The 24,087-nt window shown below is 54.1% G+C and overlaps 2 protein-coding genes across 7 annotated transcripts in view; one reads left to right on the plus strand and one right to left on the minus strand.

The window, feature by feature from the left end:
• Window positions 1-541: 541 nt before the first annotated feature.
• On the minus strand, window positions 542-9,328 carry ADM2 (adrenomedullin 2; the record flags this gene model as incomplete). Its single annotated transcript, XM_081212179.1, has 3 exons — window positions 542-1,282; window positions 8,510-8,904; window positions 9,077-9,328. The coding sequence occupies 3 exons, from the start codon at window positions 9,326-9,328 to the stop codon at window positions 889-891; spliced, it is 1,041 nt and encodes a 346-aa protein (XP_081068305.1). The 3' UTR covers window positions 542-888.
• An 8,249-nt stretch (window positions 9,329-17,577) lies between these two features.
• The window catches only part of SBF1 (SET binding factor 1), a 52,932-nt gene continuing 46,422 nt past the window's right edge, over window positions 17,578-24,087 (plus strand). For all 6 annotated transcript variants that reach the window (XM_081209749.1, XM_081209751.1, XM_081209752.1 and 3 more), the window contains exon 1: window positions 17,578-17,728. In XM_081209749.1, coding sequence (XP_081065875.1) covers window positions 17,626-17,728 — 103 coding nt within the window. In that variant the 5' untranslated portion in view covers window positions 17,578-17,625. The remainder of the gene's footprint in view (window positions 17,729-24,087) is intronic.

Raw genomic sequence — 24,087 nt, forward strand, 5'->3', positions numbered from 1 at the left:
GTTTTCTGGCAACATGTGCAAATGGCTTGAGATGCCTGTTAGGTCCATCAATGACCATATAGCATATATTCAACCCAAAAAACTGCGACCATTTGTTGTTGACAAAGGACAGCTGGACATAGAAAGGCCCCCATTACCTTCAGGAGCTGTGGGCCGCATCAAACCTCAATCCGGCCCTGGCTGTGCCCCCCCCCCACGGGAACTTCCACATTTTAAAATGGTTTACATTTTATTGCTGTACACCACCCTGTTGTTTTATGGCAGAGCAACGTGGAAATACATTGCATAAATAAATAAAAAGGAAGGTGGTTTAGGCTGTCTTGCTCTCACATCCTTCAGTTTGCTTCGACGGGTGTTTGGCTCTTGGGCTGACTGCTTGTCCCTGTTGAGCCGCAAGAAGCCTTTCTTGAGTCTCAAGGGACACCCGGAGGGGAGGGGAGTCTGGCATTTCTTTTTACTGTGAGGGGTACTTCCTCGTAGAAATGGGCATGGCCTCAGCCCCACCCCCCAAATGCATATGAAAACTCCTGGCAAAAGAAAGACCATCACTTAGATGTTTTTTTATTTCCCATAACAAGTGCAAGTGTGGGAGTTGTGTTTGGTGTAACATTGTGCACAGTCCTTCCAGCCCTCATATGCACCCGCCTCTCCTGCAGGGGGGTCTGGGGCAGCTGCTTTGCTCCTTTCCATCAGGTGCCAAGACACCCCTCAGCCGGCTCTAGTCAGGGCTTGGGCCCCGGTTGCGTCTTCACAGCCCCCTCCAGCAGGGGGGATTCCCTTCGGTGCAGAAACCCTGGTCCAGACTGCCAGAGAGGCCAGGGCAGCTGCTCAGAGATGTGCCAGGGGAAGGCAGGAGACCCTCTCCGGTCCTGGAGTCCGTGGCTTCCCTCACCCATAGCTGTGGGGGCTGCTGGGGTTCATGGGGGCTGATTCCTGAAGTCCCAACTGGCCCTTCAGAAGCCAGAGCCGATGGCTGAGGTTCTGCACTTGGCAGGTGCCCAGGGCACAGCCGACACGCATCAGCTGCGCACGGTGCGGGCGGGGGGCTGCGTGGCGCTTGGGACGGGGGGCTGGAGTCCACGGGAGCCGGTGCTGGGGGAGGCTGCCAGGCTGCTGGGGATCCAGTCTGCGCCTGGGGAGGACAGAGAGGTGGAGCTGGCTTCCTGGCGTCGCCACGGGAGGCTTCCAGGCCGGCCACATTCTGGCCGTCTTGTCCGAAAGCTCTTCTGTCATCGGCCTCTTCTGCAGCCAGGCTGGTGGGTGGCTTCTGGCCCAGGGCTTCCTGCAAGGAGAGGATGGAAGAGGTGCCATGAGCAGCAGGAGGGAAAGAGACATGTTGGAGCAGGAGCACAAATACCTGCAGGAGCCGGGCTCACGGAGCAGCCACAGCCTCTTTAGAGGGGGATCAGAGCCGCCTTCCCCCCACCTGCCTGTGTGGGCCCTGGGGGTGCAGGGGCCACACCTACTTCTGCACTGCCCAGGCCCAGAACTGGCATGTGCCCTCGCAGGGCTGGCTCATGGAATGCTGCTTGAAACGGCTTGGCTGCCCTTGCCCAGAAACTGCGCTCACAATTCTTTCTCATGGAGGAGGAGCGCTCGTCACAGGTGAGTCTGCCTCTCCATGGGATGGTCCAGGCAGGGTGAGAGTGAGGCCTGTCAGAGCAGAAGGAGCACAGACGAAGGCCCAGCCTGACTCAAGAAGAGGGCTCTGGGGGGGGGGTGGCTGCAGATCTGGGTCAGCATCTTTGGGTGGGTGTACAGCGCAGCCTCTCAGGGAGAGGCCCCTATGGTGCCAGGCCCAATTCAAAGTACTCGTGGTTACCTTCCAACCCCTAAACAGCTTGTCAGGTGCTCACCTGGAGGCACGCAGGGGCATCTCCAGGACCTGGCTAGCCCTGAAAGTCAGCAAGGAAGACCCCACTGCCAGAGCCCCCCGTCAGGTGCATCAGCTTGGCACTGGACACGTGAGACAGGGTCAGAGAAGGGCAAGCCTCGCACCCCAGGCGAATTTTCCTATAGCCCAAAGGAATCTCCGTCTCCACAACCCCACTGAGTTTCAGGGCTCTGGCTGGGGATCCCCCTCCATCCTAACAGCAGCAGGAATAAGGCAGTTTGGGACATGCGCTTTTTGGAGAATGGGCTGCCTGAGAAAGACCCTTTTGCCTCCAATGTCATAGACAAGAAAGCCAGACTGTTCCCTCCTAAAGACCACTTTGCTCAGTGTGACTCGCTCTCAAGAATCCAGGCATAGGACAACAGTCTTGGGTATCTTTCTTGGAGAAAATCGTGTGAGGTCTGGTACTGGGAGTCAGAAAATATGACTTGGTCTTTGTGTGTGGAGCTTGTGCAGAGTGTGGGACGATGGGCACCCTTGCTGTGTGTGTGTGTGCATGCGTGGACATGTGTACACTTGTATAGCTGTGACTTGTGTCCCCTTCTCCCTGCTGTGTCCTTTTATGGCCAATAGACATGCCAGCCTCCCAGGCCATTGGAGATGGTTGCCATTCTCAGAGACAACTGCGGCTCTTCCACTCACTCCCGTTAAAAAACTTAATGTTCTGTATTTGGGTTTTCTCTCAGAATTAATTACTGTAATAGGAAGCTGCTTTTTAAAGGGCTCCCCCCCCCCATTCCTCTTTGTGGGGGACCCAGATCCTGAATGAGATCGTGGGAGAGGAGAAGCAGGGGCAGAGCCCCCTTTTGGGTGGGGAGATGAGCTCCCAATCCAGGGACAGGTCCCCCTGCCCACGTCCTGCTGGGAACCTTGGAAGCTGCTGAATTCCAAGTCAGAGCCCTGCTCCATCTGGTTCAGTACTGTCCGCACTGACTGGCAGCAGCTCTCCAGGGTTTCAGGCAAGGTACATGCGCAGCCCTTGCGCCATTGCGGATTGGATCTGGGCTCTGCATGTGGAGCGGGTGCTGTGTCCCTGAACTATGGCCCTTCTCAGATCAATGAGGCAAAAAGTCGGCTGGGGCAGAAGGAATATTTTACACATTTAAATGAAGCAACACTTAATTGCTTGAAACTGGTAGACTTCAACCTCGGCTTTTGCTTTTGACAGATGCTTGTTAAAAGCTCAGCTCTTGGCCTTTGCAACTGAGCAGAGGCAGATCTGCCTGGCTGGCCATCCTCATGGGAAGAAGCTGCTTCCTTGACGGTGGTTCCAGGAAGGGCAGCCCCCCACCTCTGGGCAGGACACAGCAAGAGGGGGGTCATCTATTGAGGGCCATGCTCTGCACCAGTCATGAAGAGACTCGTGAGCTGAGCCCAGAAGCTCCCTCTAAGCCCAGCAGTCCCTCCGTGAGGACCTTGGCCGGCCTCTCCGTTTGGTCCCCGTGAGGCCAGGCCCCTCAGCCTTGGCTGCCTGGAGAGGCATCACGGCCAGCACGTCTCTCTGGGCGGCGGCAACCGTCTCTTCCAGACCACAAGAGAAACTATGTGTGGCCTAGCCCTGACGCAACCTGCTGAGCCACCTTTTCCATTTGAGAAGCGGGATGGGGCGGGGGGGAGAGAATGAATGAGGAGAGGAGAGAGCATGTGTCAGGTTGGGGCATGGAGAAGGATGTCAGCTTCCTTCCACCAGGGAAGAGGAACTGGTCTGGAGGAGGGAAGGAGGAGGGAGAGACTGGGAGATGGCCAGAGGGAAGGAGCAGGGCGGGAGGCGGGGAGGAGCGCAGGCAAGGCAAGGGAGCTGTACCTGCCACAGGACACGTACGCTTGGCAGGCAGGCAGCAAGGAGGGAGCGGAGGCCAGCTGCATCAAAGGCCCGTAGCCCACACACAGGCCGGGCTCAAAAGCCTCTCTCCAACCGTCACCACAGTTTCAGGTAACAGGACAGGAGGAGCTGCCTCTCCCCTCCACAAGTGAGGGCGCCTGGCACAGCTGCAGCTGGGTGTGATGACTGCCGGGCTCAGCAGAGGCCTTGGTCCTCTGGCCTGTGGGGCGTGTGTGTGTGTGTGTGTGTGTGTGAGAGAGAGAGAGAGAGAGAGATGTTTGCTTCTGCAAATGCAGCCTAGGATTGCATCAGCTTTTTGAGCTGGCACATCACACAACCGGCTTCTCTTCGGTTTGGGAGCCACTAAGACCCCGAGATCGTTTCTGCACACTTGGTTTCCCCATCCTATACTTGTGACTCTGATTCTTTGCACAGAGGTGGTTTTAGGGTAGCGCAACTGGTTCTGCCCCACTGGGTGTTGGCGCCACAGGGGACGCTGCAACAATGATGTAGAATGGAGCGGGAGAAACGGGGGCGCCAAATTTTATTGTTGCACCACTGAAATTTGAGAGCCCAAGAGCACAGAGCCGTCCCTACTTTCAACCTACATGCAAGACTCTACATTTATCACTGTAGGTTTTCATTCTGTTGGTTTCAGCCCAGTTTTCCAGCCTGTCAAGATCTTTTGAACCTGTACTCTTGTTTTCTGAGTTCCTCATCCCCTTCCCAGCTTGGCATCAGCATCCTCCAGACTCCAAGTAATCTAAAGGAATGCTGAGCAGGACAGCTCAAGACCTCCCAGCCGGCCGACACAGAGCCACTCATCGTGGGCCCTCAGTGGGCACAGCTGCTCAGCCAGTCTTAGATCCACCACAAAGGAGTGTTTTCCAGCCTCTATTTTACCTACTTGTCAACAAGATAACGTGGGAGACTTTGTCAAATGTTTTGCTGAAATCAAGATATACTATGTTCATTGTAGATAAAGCAACCAGGCTAGTCACTCTAGACAAAATGACAGGAGGGAAGGTTGGTCTTGCAAGCCATACAGTTGATCAACCCATTCTGGCTCCTAGTCATCCCCCCGGAAACCAATGTCCCCACTGTGGAAGGATGTGTGGATCCAGAATTAGTCTCCACAGTCACTTACAGACTCATTGTTAAAACCATGTTTATGGAAGACCATCTTACTCGGCAACCAGGGATTGCTGAAGAAGAAGAAGAAAGATTTTCTAGTAGTAGATAGGTAGCCGTGTTGGTCTGCCATAGTCAAAATAAAAAAATTCCTTCCAGTAGCACCTTAAAGACCAACTAAGTTAGTTCTTGGTATGAGCTTTCGTGTGCATGCACACTTCTTCAGATACACACAAAGATTTTCTAGATGGCCACAGACTGACCTCTTACTTATCTTGTATTGACCATTCAGTATTTTTTGGAGACACTCCCCTCCTCCCTTTTGAAGACAGACAACATTTGCCCACCTCCAGACATAAACACCCATACCTTCCTTACACACACACACACACACACACACACAGAGAGAGAGAGAGAGAGAGAGAGAGAGAGAGAGAGAGAGAGAGGTGATTCATTCCTTGTTTTAGTCACAACCAAATATGATTTTTAAACTGCTGACCATGACTTTGGTAATTGTTTTGGATTAAAAAAAAGCATATTGTAAGCCATCCTGTGTGGCAAAGTGGGGTGATATAAATACCCTGCTCAAACAAGCCTGTCTGCCAGCTCCCTGTCCTCTGCAGCCCTTCCACTCATCCTGGCCGTTAACCCTCCTGACACCATCCTCCCAGGTGTGAAATGTCTCCGCTGCCTGAGATGTCCCCCTGCTTTGCTCATTGCAGTTCCTACTCTCTCATCTGCCCTCTGCCCAGTACTTCCTTGTTGCTTAGCCTTGAATCAGCCTTGATGGAAACTGCCCTGGTACTCTGGGCAGCTTCCATCTGCCACAAATGAGCATTTCCTGCCATCCCTGGATGGAGTGCGGGCAAAGCAGCATCTCTTGCCATTAGCTTGAATAGGAAAAATGCCGCAGGAGCTGATGCAACAGCCAGAAGCCTGTAGGGGAGCCACAAACCTAAGCCCAAAATCATAATTTGCACTTCAATAAAAAATTTTCTATCAGCTGGGAAGGCTCCAGTTCCAATCTCTGCTTGGCTGTGCTGACCCTGAACCAGTCTCTCTCCCTTAGGCTGTTCTGTTTCACAGGACTGTTGGGACGATGTGGGTCTCCCTGGAGGAAGGGCAGGTGGGGCTGTAATTCATTCCCCATCCTGCTCTGCCATTGAGGGCCAAAACCAAAGACAACAGTTGCATCACAGCTGAATGCTGGGCAAAGACAGCAGGAGGCAGGAGGCGCTTGTGGGGACCACGGCCTTCTCTTGCTTGGGGAGCTGTTCCACCCGCCTTCATGGAAGCCTTGCTTGCTTTTCCCTCTCCAGGCTCCCAACTGTTGCATGGCTGAGGGGAGGAATGGTTCAGCTGGGCTCCCATTCATCCCCTGGGCTTCCACCTGCTGCTCACCCCCTTTAGCACTGGAGCAGGGGCTGGAGGGACCAGAGAAGATGCTGGCCTACTGCCCAGCTGTGGTCCCAAGCAAACAGCTGGATGCCCCCATCCCTGGCTCACAGACGGAGGAGGGAGCAAGACACAGAAGCCAGCCCCCCCCCCAATGCCTTGCCCCCTACCCCATCCTCTGAGCAGGACTCGTGGGCTGCAGTGGTCAAAGGTCTGCAGGGTCTCCCCACCCCCCACTGTGTCAACACGCGGCCTGGAGCTGCATTTTCAACAGCAGCAGAAGAGCCTTGGGGAGACCCACCAGTCCTTGGCCGAAAACCCTCCATCCTTCTCTGCAGGGACCGGCAGCCTGCCCACTGCCCAGCGGGAGAGCCAACAGCGCAGTCCACAGCACAGCCAGCAGCGTGCCCAGCCCTCCTGCTCCAAGCTCTGCTGAGCCCAAACGATGCCCGCTGAACCCCTGCCTGCCCTTCCGCTGCCTTGGCTCAGGGGCAACTGGTTCAGGTTCACTTCCCCCCAGCCATCCGATGGTCAGGTGAGGAGCCAGACATCCAGCCCTGAGCGCCTGACCACCCCCTTCGGCCTGAACCCTCACCCACTCCGACTGCCCGGGTGCTTGGAGTTGAAGCATCCAAAGGTGCCAAGTCATGCCACAGTCACATGCCCCACACAGTTGCCAGCTGGGCAGTCAGCGACTTCTGAGGACCCAGACACTCACAGCAGGGATCAATTCTCTCTCTCCTGTACTTGTGTTAAGGCCCAGCTCGCCCAAACCCATTTCCTCTGTCATGTGGCCCCTCCCTGCATAAGTCTCGTTTGCGCACCCACCCCCTTTTCACAGAGAGGTATTCCAATCAGTGTATAGCTTGGCTTGCTTCCTTGAGCCGCCCTCTCTCTTAGCAGGCAGGCATTTTCCCAGGCAACATATTCAGTTGTATATAGAATTTATTTGACAACATTTATCTACTGCTTCATAGTCAACGGAAGCCCTAGGCAAGTGTGCGCATGTATGCGCCTGCTTGTATGTGCGCTCTGTGTTTGTGGGGCTACTAGAGAGCTTCCTTTGCCAAACCTTTTCACAAATGGGAGCTCTACACTGGTTCAATTCCTTGCTAAAGGGGACACATCCTCCTGCTGGGATGACAGAGAGGACGTCTTCATCATGGCGCAATGGGCCAGTGCGTCCGGCTGTTAACCAGAAGGTTAGTGGTTCAAGCCCACCTGGGGATGGCTGTGGGCAGGATTCCCGCATTGCAGGGGTTGGACTAGATGACCCTCGGGACCCTTCCAACTCCACAGGTCCAGGGTTCTAGGATGGTTACTGCTGCTCTATCATGGCTTCTATCTCATCTGCGCCTTGCGTGTTTTCTGGAGATGATGATTTATTAAATTTGTATGCCGCCCCAAACCCGCAGGTCTCAGGGCTGTTACAAGCGCCTAGAGGAGGTTTGCTTCCCTCTGCTGTCGCAGAGCTGGAAAGGAGATCCTCGCAGGGCTGAAGCGGGTGGCAGGCTGGCACCCCCATTCCAGCCCAGGGCAGAAGCGCAGCCCCCAAAACCCAGGGGAAGGGGATTCCTTCCTTCCCATCTGAGCATATTTGGGGGTATCCCGACCACCACCCCCGTTTTAGGCGAGAGCTCCGGGCTGCTGTGTGGAATGCAAGGGGGGGGGCGAGCGAAGGGTCTTTCTTTAGGCTGGTCCCAACCGGCGCAATCCGATTCTCCCAAGAGTAACTCCTGGAGCCCCCCCCCCAACTCCCTGCCCCATGCAAGGCGCTCCACCGCGGCGGCTCCCGGACACGTTCGGCCTTGGCGGGGGTCGCTCCTCTGCTTGAGAAAGAAGCCGGCTTCTCGGGCCGGTCCCTGGAACTCCCTTCCACTGGACTGCACGCCCCTCCCGGAGGGCAAAGAGGGATTCCGCCCCAGCTGGCAGGGGCGAGGGAGGGGCATAGCTGTCAACGTTTCCCTTTTCTTAAGGGAAATTCCCTTATTCCGAATGGGATTCCTCGCAAGAGAAGGGAAAAGTTGACAGCTCAGCGGCTCCCCACACGCCCCACCACTCTCTCTGCAAGGGGACATGAAATGGGGGTGAGCAGGCGGGCCTCTCCGCTCTGCTTTGAGGCGGCCTCTGTCGGGGCAGGGCTCCGGTCATCTCCCGCCCCCATTTCAGGCACCAAAACGCCCACCCCACCCCCACCCCACGGCTGCCGACCTTCGCCCTCCCTGGAGGGGACGGAGCAGGAGGAGAGTTCTCCGACGGGGACTCACCTGGGCGACAGCGGCGAGATGCGCCCCGATGGGGCGGGCGAGGCGGACTCGGCGCCCGGCAGGTGAAGGAGCAGCGCGGGGAGCGGGAGGAGGAGGAGGAGGAGGCGGCAGCGGCTGATGCAAGCGGGCTCCCGGCGCAGCGGGCGCTTCATGGCGGCGCGGGGGGCGGCGGAGAGGGCTTCAGGGCGCGAGGACCCGGTGGGGGGCGCTACCTCGCAGGGGAGCCGCTTGGCTCCGGTGCCGTAAAAGGTAAAGGTATGCAATTCTGGCTGGTGGAGCTGGGCTGCCCGTTCCTTCGGAGCGGAGAGAGTGTCCCGGGAATCCTCGACGGTGAGCTGGACGGCGCGTTGGCTCTCCTGGACGGCTCCGGCCCGGGCACCTCCAGCAGCAGCCAACTGCCTCCCCACGCCGTCTGTCGCGGCTTAAATACCAGCCTCCCGGCCCCTGGGCGCTGCCCGGGCTGGCCAAGCCTCTGGAGGCTCCTTCCGCGACGGGGCGGGGCATCCCAGACCGCCACTGACTGGCTGGGGCTGCCCGGGAGAACGGGATGGCCGTCCGGGGTCACACCTCCCCCAAGCTCCCACGGGCCGCCCTGGGTCTCTCTGTGCTGACGACCCCCTCCCCGCCGCGGGGTCGAGGGGAGTCGCGGAAACCGGGGAGACTCCCCCGTCGAGCGCGCCTTCGGGGTTCCTGCCTGCAGGGCCTGCGCCGCCCACTAGAGGGCGCCTGGACTCCAGGGCTGGCCAGGGATTTGGTCGCCTCGTCCGAAGAGACAAGCCGCCAACGAGGGACTCCTGGCCGGGGGTCTGCGCGGCTCATTTCTTCCCCAAGAGCCCCCCCCCCATCCTCGCCGGTAGCCCCTCTGCGCAGGCAGGCAGGCAGGCAGGCAGGCAGGCAGGCAGGCAGGCAGGCAGGCGCCCCGCTCCCCACCCCGCTTAGTGGCCAGGCCGGCCCCTTCCGGAGCGAGGAGCCCTTTGGACTGGTCCCCGTCTCCCCACAGCACACCTGCCTGCCTGCCCCACACCTGAGGCCAGGTTTCCAAGGGATGTCGGGGTGGGGCGGGGTGGGAGTCTTGCTGGCGCTTTGGATTAGCTGACCGGTGGGGAGATCGCGCAAGGGAAAGGGGGCGCAGCTGACCCCCCCCCAAAGCAGGGCTTTGTCACCGTGAAGCAGCTGGCAAAGATGAAATGGGTCCTCGCCCTCCTGTCAGAGGGGCTGCCAAGGATGCGGGAGCTGAAGATGCAGCCCCCGGCCAGATCCAGGTCCCGCCCTCTGGCTTGGTTCTGTGTATTTTCTACTTTGCAAATGAAAACTAGCTTGGCTCTTCTGCTCACATCAGCGTGGAAAAAAAATGATTTCTTTGCAATTCGTGACCTCTCCATTTTAATATCACTCGGGAGGCTTCTCAGCTAAGTGTCCTCTCAGCAGCTCAATCCAGGGATCCAGAGTTACAGTATCTTTAAGAGGATCTCCAAAATTAGGTTAACAGGAGCTCTGCTTGGGCACAGCATGACCCCTGGGGACTGGCAGAGCCAGGGCAGGATCCCTGCCAAGGAGGCCAACTCCACACACACAGGCTCCATGGGCACAGGAGAGGTGGGCGGGCTCCATGCACAGAATGGGGCAGCATTAATAATAATAATAATAATAATAATAATAATAATAATAATAATAATAATAATAATACTGCCCTCACTCCCTGCCTGGCCACACTCAGGGCCAAGGACTGGGATGGGGTTGCTGAGTCCCAGGATGTTAAACTCCCCCCGGGAGAGGAATTAGGATGAGAAGCCAGGAGGCAGAGGGGTGGGAGGGAAGCGACTGTCCGCCAGGCCCAGCAGTCTCACCATCCGAAGGCTGGAACCAGCAGTTCCTAGACATTTTTCAGCCACCCGGCCCCTGGTTCCATAAATGTATTCCTGGTGCCCCTACCCTGTCCTACAAAAAGCAATATTCAGAATAGTGGTTTGCATGACCCACTAAGGAAGAGAACAACACAACAGAATTCAAAACAGTAGCAGTTAATTGCACATTTATTCAAAATCCAATTAAAGTTACGTAGTTTAATTAATGTGGTAAAACTGATGAACTTGATCCAGTGATAATGCTTCTCAAAGCCTGATGGTCATTTATACCTCCAGCCCCCCATCACCCCCTGGCACCCCCCTGGGGAATCCTAGGTGGTGGTGCCAACCACTCTGGGAACCACTAGGCTAAACCATCTCATTTCTTCTGCCTTTTTGTCCAGGTTCAGACTCTTTTCTCTCTTCCTTTCTGTGGGAAATTAAGGAGAACCAGAAACCAACAGGAGGCAAAAGGAGGACATTTTGACACCCTGCGGTCAAGAAGGTGATAATCCTGCCTTTGTGGGGAGAAGCTGGTGGAGGAGCGTCTTGTGGCTTCTGTTTTTTAAACCACCCTTAAGAAGACAGTTTCCCCCTTTGCCTCTGAAGACCTGGTGATCCCACTGGGGGGGGGCGTCCACAAACCCTGTGAGGTGCCTCAGTGCCCCCTTGCCCAGAGTCAGGTACTCAGGAAAGAGGCAGGGCAGGCAAAGGAGGGGCCAGGGGCTTCCCCGCCCTCTCCTGCCCCACTGCCCCCCAAAACCAGTGGGAAGAGCAGAGGCAGCTTCCAGGCAAGCAGAGGGGGGGGGGAGATAAATAAGGAGGCGGAGGAGAGGGAATGGCTTCCTGCTGCTGCCAATGAAGGATGTCAAGGAAATAATTTGCTGGAAGCCGACAAGAGTGGCGGGGATAACCCAGTCAGACGGTTGGCATCATCCTCATCCTCATCATCTGCTCCACAGAGTGAGGTATAGCTGCCTAGACCAGTGTTTCCCAACCTTTTTTGGGCAAAGGCACACTTGTTTCATGAAAAAAATCTCGAGGCACACCACCATGCCAGATGGGGAAAGGTCACTTTTTACTTATGTAAAAAAAAAATAAAAAAATAGTAACAGCATAGAAGGTAATGGTTAGGCTAGCATCCCTCTTCCAAATATGCTAGGTTTTTTTTGCAGGGACTGTTCTACATGGGAAAGCATTCAGCACTGTCATTCTCCCATCTGCAATCTGAATTGGTACTATTCTGGGTCAACTTACTCTGCTGCATGTGTAGATGAAAATGGCACCAAGTGTGGGGGAGGGGGCAGAACAGGTTTCAGATACAGGATATTAAGCATACACGTACTTCAGATTGAACTGGTTGCTTCCTTTGCAAGTTTTCATTTCCCAAATGACTGCCTTGGCAAGCGCAATACCTACCAGGCTCAACGCCGGTCTCGCGCTGCCGCTTCCCGCGCTCTCAAGGACCCGGGAGGAGGAAGGCGTGAAGGGAATCCCGAAGGCGCAAAAACCTCGCGCATGCGCAGGCCTTCCGCCTGCGACAACCCAGTAGGCCGGCCGAAGCGAGCGGCGATGGGATGTGGGAGGGAGCTCGCTCGCCGCCCCGCGTGTGCCTATGTGGGGCACGTTACAGCCCCGTGACGTCAGCGCCACGCAGGCAGCCAGGCAGGCAGACGGCGAGAGCCCCGCGCTGGGCGGCCTCTCCTCGCCGCCGCCGCCCCGCCTCTCACCGCCCGACTTGCCCGCCTCCCTCCCACGGCACACCAGGCAACGTCTCGCGGCACACTAGTGTGCCGCGAAACACCGGTTGGGAAACACTGGCCTAGACCCAAGGCTGGTTTGCGTGGGGATTCAGGGCAGTGGAAACTGCCGTGTCAGCTTTGACAATAGTCAACTGCCTTCCGTGTGCATTCCTTGGGCTGGGGAGGGCTCTTGACACCCAGGCATGCAGGAGATGATCCCAGGGCAAGACTGGATCGTAGAAACATAGAATTGTAGAGTTGGAAGGGACCTTAAGGGTCATCCAGTCCAATCCCCTGCAATGCACAATGTCTTTGAACTGTAAGGCTCCTGGGGCAGGGACCTCGCTTTGTGTTGTCCTTCTATAGGACACGGTTGGTGCTTTAGAGTTCAAAGCAGAAGGACCAAGTGTGGGCAGAGCCAGGATGTAGGTTGGGGTGGCAGGCTTTATGTTGGGGGGGAGCAGAACCGAGGCATCTGTGACATAATTGGTCGGTTAGTATTTTTATTTATTTACTTGATTTAGGGAGCCAGCTGCCCCTCCCTGCCCCCCGGCTGTGCCCATGGGAGAAAGGGCAGTCACAGTCTCCAAGAGAAGGGAGAGCTGGTGCTGTGGGCATCCGTGGGTGGGCGCTTCTTCCACCACCTGGGCACCCAGAGCCCCCACTGGTGAAGTGGGGTGTGTGTGTCAGTGTCTCGACTTGAAGGTGCTGCTAGAGCGGCTTCCGGTGTGTGTGTGTGGGGGGTCCATGCAGGTAATGCCAGGGTCAGACAGGCAGCAAGCAAAGCCCAGGAGGTCTCTGTCCCTGAGCCCCATTTCTAGAGGCAGAGGCTGCCTGGCACCCACAGACCAGGGAGCGGAGCCTGGCTGGCATTGTGAGCCTTCTGAAGAAGCAGGTGGCAGGAATCCACTCAGGCTCCTGAAAGCTGTCCTGGTCAGCCAAATTGCTTTCTCAGACTCTGCTCTGGATTGAAGGGACTCTGAATGCCTGAGGGAGGGAGGATTTGCCAAGGAAGCGTCTCATTGGCAGAGGGGCCCCACCCCCAGCATCTGCCCCTTTTCAAGCGTACAGTTCTCTCCCGTCAAGAGAGGGCATTGCAGCTGCCCCACCCAGAAGAGGAGCAAGAGGTGTGATGAGGAATGCAGCCTGAACCTTTTCGACAGCAAGGCTTATGCACAGTGCTGCTCCAGAGCCTGGAAATCTTTAGAAACAATAACCCATAATTTCCCCTGCTGATATAGGAAACCTGGGTCAATTCCATGACTCACAGACTCAGGGGCCAATAAAAGGACCCCCCCCCCAAGTTTCTGTATTGTTTCATGCAAGCAGGTAGCAGCAAAATTGCAGGAAGGCAGGCTCTTCTCCACAAGTTTCACTTCTTCAGAATCGCCAAATAATGTGTTTGCTTTTTCTAAACGAATGGACTTGTGAGGTCCAGGCTTGTGGCTGAACTGGGGTCACAGGCTAGACAGACCACGGGCCACACTGGAGCAGACTGCAAGCAAGTTTGCTGACAACAAGCCAGCCAAACACACCTCCGCCTTGGCTTTCAGTTCCTTGAAGGTGGATGTTTGCGGTGCAGGAGGAAGAGGATGAAGGCCGAGTGATAGGTGTCCTTTTGCAAGGAAACACCAGTTTCCCTTGCACAAGACTCCAGATGGGAGAAGCCACCAGAAGGTGCAGCCCATCTCCGTCATGCAATGCAGGAAGAAGAAGAAGAAGAGTTTGGATTTGATATCCCGCCTTTTACTCCCCTTCAGGAGTCTCAAAGCGGCTGACATTCTCCTTTCCCTTCCTCCCCCACAACAAACACTCTGTGGGGTGAGTGGGGCTGAGAGACTTCAGAGAAGTGTGACTGGCCCAAGGTCACCCAGCAGATGCATGTGGAGGAGCGGAGACGCGAACCCGGTTCCCCAGATTATGAGACTACCGCTCTTAACCACTACACCACACTGGATCTCAACAGGAGACATCCATCTGCCTATGGGGTGGGAAGGTCAGCCAGGACAGGTCAGCTGTGGGTCCCAGGGGGCAGGTGGGGGGAAGGCAGAACTCCTTGGGCAGAAGGGCAGGCAGGGGTGTCAGGAGGACGGGGCCAGCCCATGATCAGAGAGTGATGCTTCAGGCCTTTTCCCTAGCCATCTCGCTCACTAATTCTGACCCAAAGCAGAGAGAGGCTTTGTTTCTCCAAGGCAAGGGGGGCTTGAAGCTTCTTTGGCTACATGCCAGCAGCAATTCCCATGGTTTGAGCTGGGAGAGAAGCGTGTGAGCTCTCTGGGGCTGTGGGGTGCCAAGTCCAGCTTATGAGACCTTTCCCTGCAGAAAACCCACCGCCGGCCCCCGTGTCTGGGAGGCAGCATGAAGCCTAGCCTGGACTGGAGAGGCCTGGGATGAATAAATGCTGGGAGGTCCCTGTCCTTTGGCCCTCATCTGGCCAACCAAGCAGGGCTTGCTTTCCCGTCCAGCTTCTCTGCTCCCTCCAGGCCCAGACGCAAGTATGGTCACCCTCAGCCCAGGCCCTGTTCTGGCAACTGGTCTGCAGAAGGAGAGCCTTTTCCTGGCATCTGGTGGGACTAGAGGCAGCCGGGCTGTGGCCCTAGGATGTGGAGAGGAAGCAAGATGTATACCTTGTGTTTCACTGTGTTTCTTAACTGTTGTTGACACCATGACCCCCAAATGCAATTATCCTGGCACTCGCTCTGGGTCTTAATCATCTTGCAGCTGTTGCCAAAGGATAATCTTCCTCTTAATACCAGACAGCGCACCCCAGTTGCCAGCTTTCATGTTTGGAAGAGGCTGACTCATATTTGTACCATCCGGATTCTGGGATTTGTGGCATCTGACAAGCTGCATTAGAACTGCCTTACTGGATCAGATCCGCCAGTGCCCACATTCGGTTACAGCTGCACTGGCTGCCTGGCCCCTTCCAAGCCCAGTCCAAAGTGCTCTTTATGGCTCAGGACCCGATACCTTCTGGAATGCCTCTCCAAATACATATCTGGGTGCCTAAACCTTCATCTGAGGCCCCACTCCTTGTGTTTTTAATATCTTGTTGGAAGCCGCCCAGAGTGGCTGAGGAAACTTGGCCAGATGGGCGGGGTATAAATAACAAATTATTATTATTGAAGGAGAAGAGAAGGGCTTCCTCAGCCACGCCTCCTGCCTGTTTGATGCTCTCCCCGGGGAGGGCCACCTGGCACCGACACTGACATCTTTTTGGTGTCAGGTAAAAACTTACATTTCCCCCCAGGCTGATGATTATCTTTTTGCTGTTGGTGTGCTGCCAAAACTCCCTGCTGCTGTTATGGTTTGTTTGTTTGTTTGTTTGAGTATATAAGCAGTGACCCATTTTAGTCAGCTTCTCCTAACCTAGGCTGACACTGAGTCCAACAGCTGAGGGTGCCTCACCTGGGAGTCAGCATCCTGAAGTCAGTGGGGTTTTCTGCGAAGCAGATGCATCCAGGACTCCAAACCGACAGCCGCCCCCCACAGCACCTGCCCTCCCCTCCCCCTGACTAATCTAAGCCTCTCCATCTCCCGGGGGAATCTCCTAGAAATGAGCAGGCATCACCAACCTCTCAAGACTTTCTTTGGTCTGGCAGCTGGTTCTCTTCCAGTTGGATTGTGTGCAGAATGCAAGGAGGATCTGCAGCCAGCTCACCTGCCTCCTAAGCCTTCAGCCGACAACACTGGGAGGCATCAAAGAACAGTGGCTGACTCAGTGCTGGCAGAAGCGGAGAGGCTGGGAGCTCAGTCTTGGCTGCCCTCTGTTCTTCTAAATCTGGCAAGTCGCCCTCCAGGAAGGGATCTGAAAGTGATCCAGGCTCCGGAAGGCGGCTGGCAAAAACGGAGACCCTCAGGTCGAAGCAAAGGCCAAGTTCCGTAGAGATGCATGGTTTTAGCCTTCCACCTTGCATATGTTGCACTACGGAAAAGAGACACACTGAAAGCCTCGTAGTGTCAACACACATTTAGTATTCCTCACCCTCTGCTAAGACTTTTGCATGTGGTCCTTTGTATTGCCCTGGACTTCTTGCCCTACTGCATGCAAAGGTTAAGTCTCTTTTGCAAGTCAGAGAGGATTTTAGGACAAAGCGTTCTAGGGCAACACTTGGAAGGAAAAGGTAAGTTGAGCTTTATGCCCCTTGCCCAGGACAACACTGGGCTTCCCCAGGCACTTCTGATCTCATTTGATTTGATTATGTACAAGGCCAAAGGCTATCTTTCTGGGGAGGGGGGCCCTGGGGGATGTGCCCATCCAGGTGCCCATCAGAAGACAGACCAGCAGAAAGGCCAGAGGGCTGGGGGGGGGCTGTGAGGCTACAGAACTTGTCCAGCTGAAGAGGAGGTCACGTCAAGCCCAACTGCCAAGCCCCGTTGGGGGCCTCTAAATCGGTGGGTCCTTGGGAAGTCTGAAACATCTGTCCTAATCCTGGCTCTCAAATGGCTACTGGTCCCTAGGGCCACACTCTGCCTCCCCAGTCAGAGGCAGCCGGGCTTCTGGTCCCAAGGAACTGGAAACGGCAGGAGGGGAGAGTTGCTGCTGCTGCTGCTGCTGGGTTCCCCATTGGGCGTCTGGTTGGCATTGTGAGAAGGGGATGCTGGACTAGACGGGCTCCGCTGGGCCTGATCCAGCCGCCAGGCTCTTCTCATGTTCCTGACAACTTAGCGAAAAGGCCCATTTTAAAGTGCCATGGGGAGGACTCAGGAATGTGCCCAGCTGTGTACATGAAGCAAAGTTTTCCTGCACTTAAGCCTAAGTTGTTTATATATGTAATTCTTTGATAGCCAAATTGTAGTCTTTTGTCATTTTTTAATTTATTGGCAAGTTCTGTATTTTCCATTTTCCAATAAGCTGCTTTGGGCACAGCCAGTGCTGGATTTACGGATAAGCTAATCAAGCTCTAGGTTAGGGCCCCACTCTCTTGGGGGCCCCCAAAAATGTAAAGGAAAAATAACTGGACGTACATTTCCAAAATATAAGATAAAAAACAAATAAAATAAAACCTCCATACAGCAACAGTGTTCTGTGGGCTCCTGTGATGTACATATTTTGTCATGTGCAAATGGCTTGAGATGCCATATAGCATATATTCAACGCAAAAAACGGCGACCATTTGTTGTTGACAAAGGACGGCTAGACCTAGAAAGGCCCCCATTACCTTCAGGAGCTGAGGGCCACATCCCACCTCAATCCGGAGGGCGCAAGCTCCGGGAGGGAAGCGGGCGGGCAGAGAGACCCCGCGGACCCTCCGTCGGAGGCCGCGTCTCCCGAGAGCCGGCGGCGGAGGGACCCGGGGGCGGGCGGGCGGCGAGGCCCCGCCCCTGGCGGCCGGAGGAAGGAAGGGGCGGGCTCTGTCCCCGCGGAGGGCCAATGGGCAGCCTCGCCGGCCGCCGGGCCCCGCGCATTGGCTGGCGGGCGCCGGCGCCTGCTGGGGCGGCCGGGCTGGGTCGCATCCCGCCGCCCAGGCAAGATGGCGGCGGCGGCGTCTGAGGAGGCGGCGGCGGGAGGCGGCGCGGCCGGGCGGGGATGAGCCCCGGCGCCCTCGCGCCCCACGCCGCCCTCGCGCGCCTCGCCATGGCCCGCCTGGCCGACTACTTCGTGGTGGTGGCCTTCGCGCACGGGAAGCGCGGTGAGTCGGGGGGGGGGGAGGGAGGGAGCCGAGGCCCCGCCGAGCCCCGAGCAGGCCAGGCTCCCGGGGCCCCGCAAGGCCGGCGGGCCCAGTCGGAGCCCCCGCCGGGACGGGAGCTGGAGAGGCCGCCGGGCGGGGGGGAAGGGCCTGCGCAGCGCCGCGCCCCCGGGGGACGGAAGCGGCAGGCTCGGCGCCTCCTCGCCGCCCTCTCCGGCCAAGGAAGGCAAGCGGCTGCCCGTCTCCCGGGCCGGGGGTTTGCTTTGCTCGGCCCGCCGGACGGGGCCCCCCCGGGGCGGCAGCTGCACGCAGGTGCACGTGAGAATGCGAGGTTGGCAGGTGCAGCGCCCACGTGGGAGCCTGCGCCGGATGCCGATCCCCCCGAGCAGCTCCCGCTGCGAGCCTGCGCGGATGGGAAGGGGCTGAGCGGCGAGGGGAGATGCTCGGGGCAGGGATGGCGGAGCCCCAGTTCTGGCCAAGGGGGCGTTGGGTCCCATCTCTTCTTCTGCTTCCTGGTCCCTGAGTCATCAGGTGGATCCTGGCCCGAGAAAGGCAGGTCTCTGCACGTCGAGCAGGTGAACCTGCTGCTTCTCTCTCTTGGTGGCTCCGGGCCTCTCGCTGCCTCTCTCAGGTCTCTTGGCCTATTTCCGCCTCTGCAGAGGAGGGCTTTTCGCATTTAGGGTTCTGTTGCTGAAACTGCCTTGATAGTTAGACGGAGGGGGTTTTTGTTGGGTTATTTTGGGCAACAGTCTCCTCCCACACGCCTGTTTCCTACTGAAGGAAACGGGTTTCTGTCCTCTTCCGTCTTTCTGTGGCACAATGATGTTTGACAGCTCCTTTTTGGAGGTATTCAAGGGAAGACTGACACCTTTCAGGGATGCTTCAGGTAAAGAGTCTGGAATTTCAGAGAGAAGGGCCTTGAGGGGGCCATTCATTGCAACACATTTCCTTAGCAGGCTATCTTCTAGCTAAAACTTGATGTTTCAGCCTTCTCCCAGCTTCCTCTGGAAGCTTCCAAGGAAATATTTAAGTCAATCTTTTACATTGCAATTCATACGTTTCTTAAACAGTTGCTATGGCAATTAAATAGTAGTTACTAAGTACATTATTCAGCTGTGATTCCTGCTTTGGAGGGGATTGTAGATGACACTTGGGGGTCCTTTCCAAGTCTATAATTCTGTGGAGCCTTTATAACATCTAGGAGTTTTATCCAGAGTCACTTGTATAAAGTTGGCTGTTTATTTTGAAATCAGTATTACAAAAAAACCCAAGTGCCGTATTTTTTGCTCTATAAGACTCACTTTTTCCCTCCTAAAAAGTAAGGGGAAATGTGTGTGCGTCTTATGGAGCGAATGCAGGCTGTGTAGCTATCCCAGAAGCCAGAACAGCAAGAGGGATTGCTGCTTTCACTGCGCAGCGATCCCTCTTGCTGTTCTGGCTTCTGAGATTCAGAACTTTTTTTTTCTTGTTTTCCTCCTCCAAAAACTAGGTGCGTCTTGTGGTCTGGTGCGTCTTACAGAGCGAAAAATATGGTAAATAAAACCCATTCAAATTCTCCATAACATAAGCCACTCCAGCCTCAATCCAGCAGATGGGACAAAAATTACTCATGCATCCCACGTGTGTTTTGCTCTATAGATATGTGTTAAGAAAGGGGAGCAATTGTGAAATCAAGGATTTCTGTTTGTCTCTTGATACCCACGCAGGGACTTGCTGCAAGATCACTCACTGGAAGGCTGTCCAGAAATAAGAGCTGGTACTCACTGGCAGGAAAGAGAGAGATGTGGTAGATGTGTGTGCTATTTGGCTGCCAATGTCTAAATAGTCACAGTTTGCACATGGCATGGCATGTTTATGATGCTTGACTTCAAAAAGTTTCCTCTTTTTGCCTCCATTTTTTTTTACTTAGATAAACAGATTCCATGGAAATGGATTCATTTGTAAGAGATGGACAGTTCAAGGGTTTGCTGATCTGCTTTTAGTCACAATTCAACACATTGGCCGTTACTTTTATAGAATTGTGTGGCTGAGGTTTGGGAACAATTGGGGGTCTGCCTTCTCTGTGAGATCAGGAGGAAGCCCATCTCTGGGTCCCGCCTGGAAGGGGGCCTGCTGCTCAGTGGCTGCACCTTGATATTGGGGCTCCTTGACCCTGACAGTATGGCCGATCCCTCCCTTACGAGGAATGGTTGAGGGAGCTGGGTATGGAAAAGAGGAGACTGAGAGGAGATAGGGTAGCCACCTTCCAGTATCTGATGGGGCGTCACATGGAAGATGGAGGCAGCATATTTTCTCCTGCTCTGGAGGTGGCAGGATCCAAGTGAATGGCTTCAAGTGACAGGAAAGGAGATTCTGACTAAACAACAGGAAGAACTTTCTGACAGTAGGAGCTATTCAACAGTGGAAAGGATTCCCTTAGTAGATGGTGCACTCTCCCTCCTTGGAGGTTTTTAAGAAGAGGTTGGATGGCCACCAGTAACCCAGTTTTCAGGCGCCATGTGGCACCTAAATTGTATACCTGGCTTTCTAACACTGATCTACACCAGTTCCCAATTTGTTACGGGGCCACGTTCAAGGTGTTGCTATGGGTATATAAAGCCCTTAACAGAACAGCAATATATTCCCCAGAAAACTTTAATGGTTTAGTTAAGCATGCTATCACTAAGTAAATTTTCATTTAATTATACACATCAAATTTAGATCCGCCCCCAATATTTTCCCAGATTATTATAAGCTCTAGCCTTATTTCAGACATGATATATTGAGATATCACAATGTTTAGCTGGCAATATGTCATGATATTGAAAACCAGATATCGCCCAGCCCTAGAGTAGATGTGATCTTGTGGATGTAATCTTAGAGCCTCTGTCTATAACAGGGGTAGGCAACCTAAGGCCCGTGGGCCGGATGTGGCCCAATTGCCTTCTCAATCTGGCCTGTGGACAGTCTGGGAATCGGCATGTTTTTACATGAGTAGAATGTGCCCTTTTATTTAAAATGCATCTCTGGGTTATTTGTGGGGCCTGCCTAGTGTTTTTACATGAGTAGAATGTGTGCTTTTATTTAAAATGCATCTCTGGGTTATTTGTGGGGTATAGGAATTCGTCCGGCCCACCACATGGTCTGAGGGATGGTGGACCGGCCCACAGCTGAAAAAGGTTGCTGACCCCTGGTCTATAATCTTTGAGAATTCTTGGAAACTGGAGGCAGGCAAATGTTGTCCTTATCTGCAAAAAGGGGGAAATAGAAGATCCAGGTAACTACTGACTGGTGAGCTTGACAATGATATTAGGGAAGTTTCTGGAACAGATTATTATAAAGATGGTCTGTGAGCACCTAGAAAAGGGTGCTGTGATTACTCAGCATGGGGTTCTCAAAAAACCAGTTATGCCAAACCAGTCTCATTATTTTTTGATGGAGTTGCAAGCTTGGTGGATCAGGGAAATGCTGTGGGTGTAGTGTATCTCGATTTCAGTAAGGCTTTTGACAAAGTCCCCCATGATATTTTTGTGGCGAAGCTGGTAAAATCTGGGCTGGACGAAGTAACTGTTTGTAGCTGGTTGTCTGCCCAAAGAGTGGTCACTAATGATTCCTCATCGTCCTGGAAAAAGTTGGGTGCCAAAGGTTTCTTTCTTGGGCCTGTTGTTCTAAGCAGGGTTCGAAATTACCAGGGCTCCAGGTGCATTTTGCATCTAAAGGTTCTCCATTTGCGAGCACCTCCAAAAGTCCGGGCGCCATTTTTTGCACCTGCTTGACACTCAAAGATTACTGAAATGTATGTGCTTTGAAGGCTCGAAGTATATGTTAAAAGGATAGACTATATGTTATGGAGTTTTAAAATAAATAGTAGAGTGTTTAGAAAACGGGAAGTATGGTGTCAATATTTTTCAACACCGTTAAGCATGTATTAACAATTTCTGCTATAAATGTGATATTAACAATGTGTCACTTATGTGAATTGCATATTAATTCATGCTTATCAAAATAATAAATAATAGTGTTGCTGAACCCTGCAGATTCTGTTTTGGTGCCCATAAACCAGGTCCCAGAAGCCATTTGCCTCCTAACTTTTCTATCCCAGTGATTGTAAAGATTTTGGATGAAGGAATTGAGGTGATGCTCATATTTGCAGATGACACCAAACTGGGAGGGGCAGAAGACAGAATCAGGATTCATGAGGACCGTAACAGATTGGAAAACTTGAATTTCAGTAGGCTGGTGTACTTAGACAGGAAGAACCAACTGCACAAATATAACATGGGGGACACATGGCTTGCCAGTAGTATGTGTGAAAAGGACCGAGGGATCTTAGTGGGCCACCAGCTTAACACGAGTCAAGAGTGTGATGCAGCAGCGAAAAAAAGCTGAAATAATTCTAGGCTGCATCAACAGTAGTGTCCAGATCAAGGGAAGTAATATTACCACTCTATTCTGCCTTAGTCACACCACACCTGGAGTACTACTGTGTCCAGTTCTGGGCACCACAATTTGAGAAGCATATTGACAATCTGGAATGTGCAGTGGAGGGTCTGGAAGCCGCCTTAGGAGGAACAGTTGATGGAGTTGGGTATGTTTAGCCTGGAAAAGGGGAGACGTGAGAGGAGATACGATAGCCATTTTCAAATATCTAAATATGGAAGGTGGAACAAGCTTGGTTTTGAATGTTCTGGAGGGGAGGACCAGAACCAATGGATTCAAGTTACAAGAAAGGCAATTTCAAGTGAACACCAGAAAGAACTTGGACAGTAGGAGCTGTTTGGCAGTGGAATGGTCTCCCTTGGGAGGTGGGGGACTCCTCTTCCTTGAAGGTTTTTAAGCAGAAGTTTGATGGCCATCTGTCATGGGTGCTTTAGCTGAGATTCCTGCACTGCAAGGGGTTGGACTAGATGACCCTTGGGATCCCATCCAACTCTACAGTTCTGTGATTGTAGACATTTACCGTACATTCTCGTGTTCAGATTTAATTTTAAAACTAGTTATTTTCAGAGACGCTTAATATCATTGGAAGTATATAATTTAAATAAAATTTTTAGGGTTTTTGGTTTTTTTACAAAACTGTACTTGTTTATTCATAACTGCCCTGATGCCACCCTTTTTAAATATGTAAATGACTCTTGTAGTTGGCATTTTATGAAGGTCTGACATCAGTGAGCCTTTTGCTGTGGAGGCCTCATGCCCTTTGCCTGTGTTTGGTGGTGTGAGCCTCAAGGAATTAGCAGCCCTTTGGCTCCTCACCTGTGGAATAATTCAGGAAAGGCTGCCTTAGCCAGAGGCTTTGGTGAAACCAGCCTATGGAGCGCCAGGCCAAGTCTTCCGCCCAGGCTGTCTCCCTCGTGGGGTGGTGGGCTGGCTGGCATTATTCCTGCCCATAGCCACCCCTTCATTCCTGAATTCTGATCCCCTCTTCCACCACATTGCTTTCTGCAGCATGTTCTGTTCTCTGCCTATAATGTTCCCGCGGCATTTATCCAAACTCCCCCACTTTCCTGGTCTGAGGGAAAATAACAAGAGTAGCTCCTGGAAGCCACCTGGCTCCTGTCCCTTTGGTTATTCCTCCTTGCCCACCCTGCCCTTTACTGTAGCATCCATGAGCTTGCCAGCTCTGGCAGTTTCGACTCCTGCAGCTTTTCCCAAGGCTTTTGTCCAGTGCTTTTTCCAAGTACACTTCGCATCACATCACATTATGCTTGTAATCCACAGCCTGGTACGTAGGAGGGCTTTATTTCGTGGGGCAGGGCAGCCTTTGAGATGGCAACTGTTCTATGGTATGTGTTTCTGATAGTAACTAGATCAGGGGTCAGCAACCGAAGGCCCATGGGCCGGAAGCGGCCTGCAGAGGTTGTTTGACCGGCCCACAAGCTGCCCCCGAACTGAGTTGCCTGCTCACGCACTGCGCTAAACTAGCACAGTGTGGTGTGGGGACTCGCTTCTGTGGTGCTGGAAATCGCAGTGCATGCACTTATGATCCTGCCCATGGAGGGATCTCCGCGGGAAGATAAACCTTGCTGACCCCTGAACTAGATCGAGGCTGAAGGTGTTGATAGAGGATGCACACTTCAAGGTTTTTCCCCCCTCCTTGTTGGCTAATCAAGCAACTTCTTGATGGGGCTCTGGCAGACAGAGCTTGCTTCCCGCCCCAATGAATTGGCAGCCCCCCACTTGTCCCAGGGGCCGGAGCACTGGGCATCAGGCCACCTCTTGTGCAGATGCCTGGATGTGTGGCTGTTCTGCACCAGGCAAAGGGGCACAGGGAATCTTCCCCTGGGGGCATCCGGGCCGTAGACTTCCAAGGGGTGGGGTGGGGGGAGGCCTCAGTGTTGCTCTGACTCAGAGCGGGCTTTTGTACATTGAATGGAGCTGTG

This window comes from Podarcis bocagei, assembly GCF_964188305.1.
Source record: "Podarcis bocagei genome assembly, chromosome: 10".
Classification (NCBI taxonomy): Eukaryota; Metazoa; Chordata; class Lepidosauria; order Squamata; family Lacertidae; genus Podarcis; species Podarcis bocagei.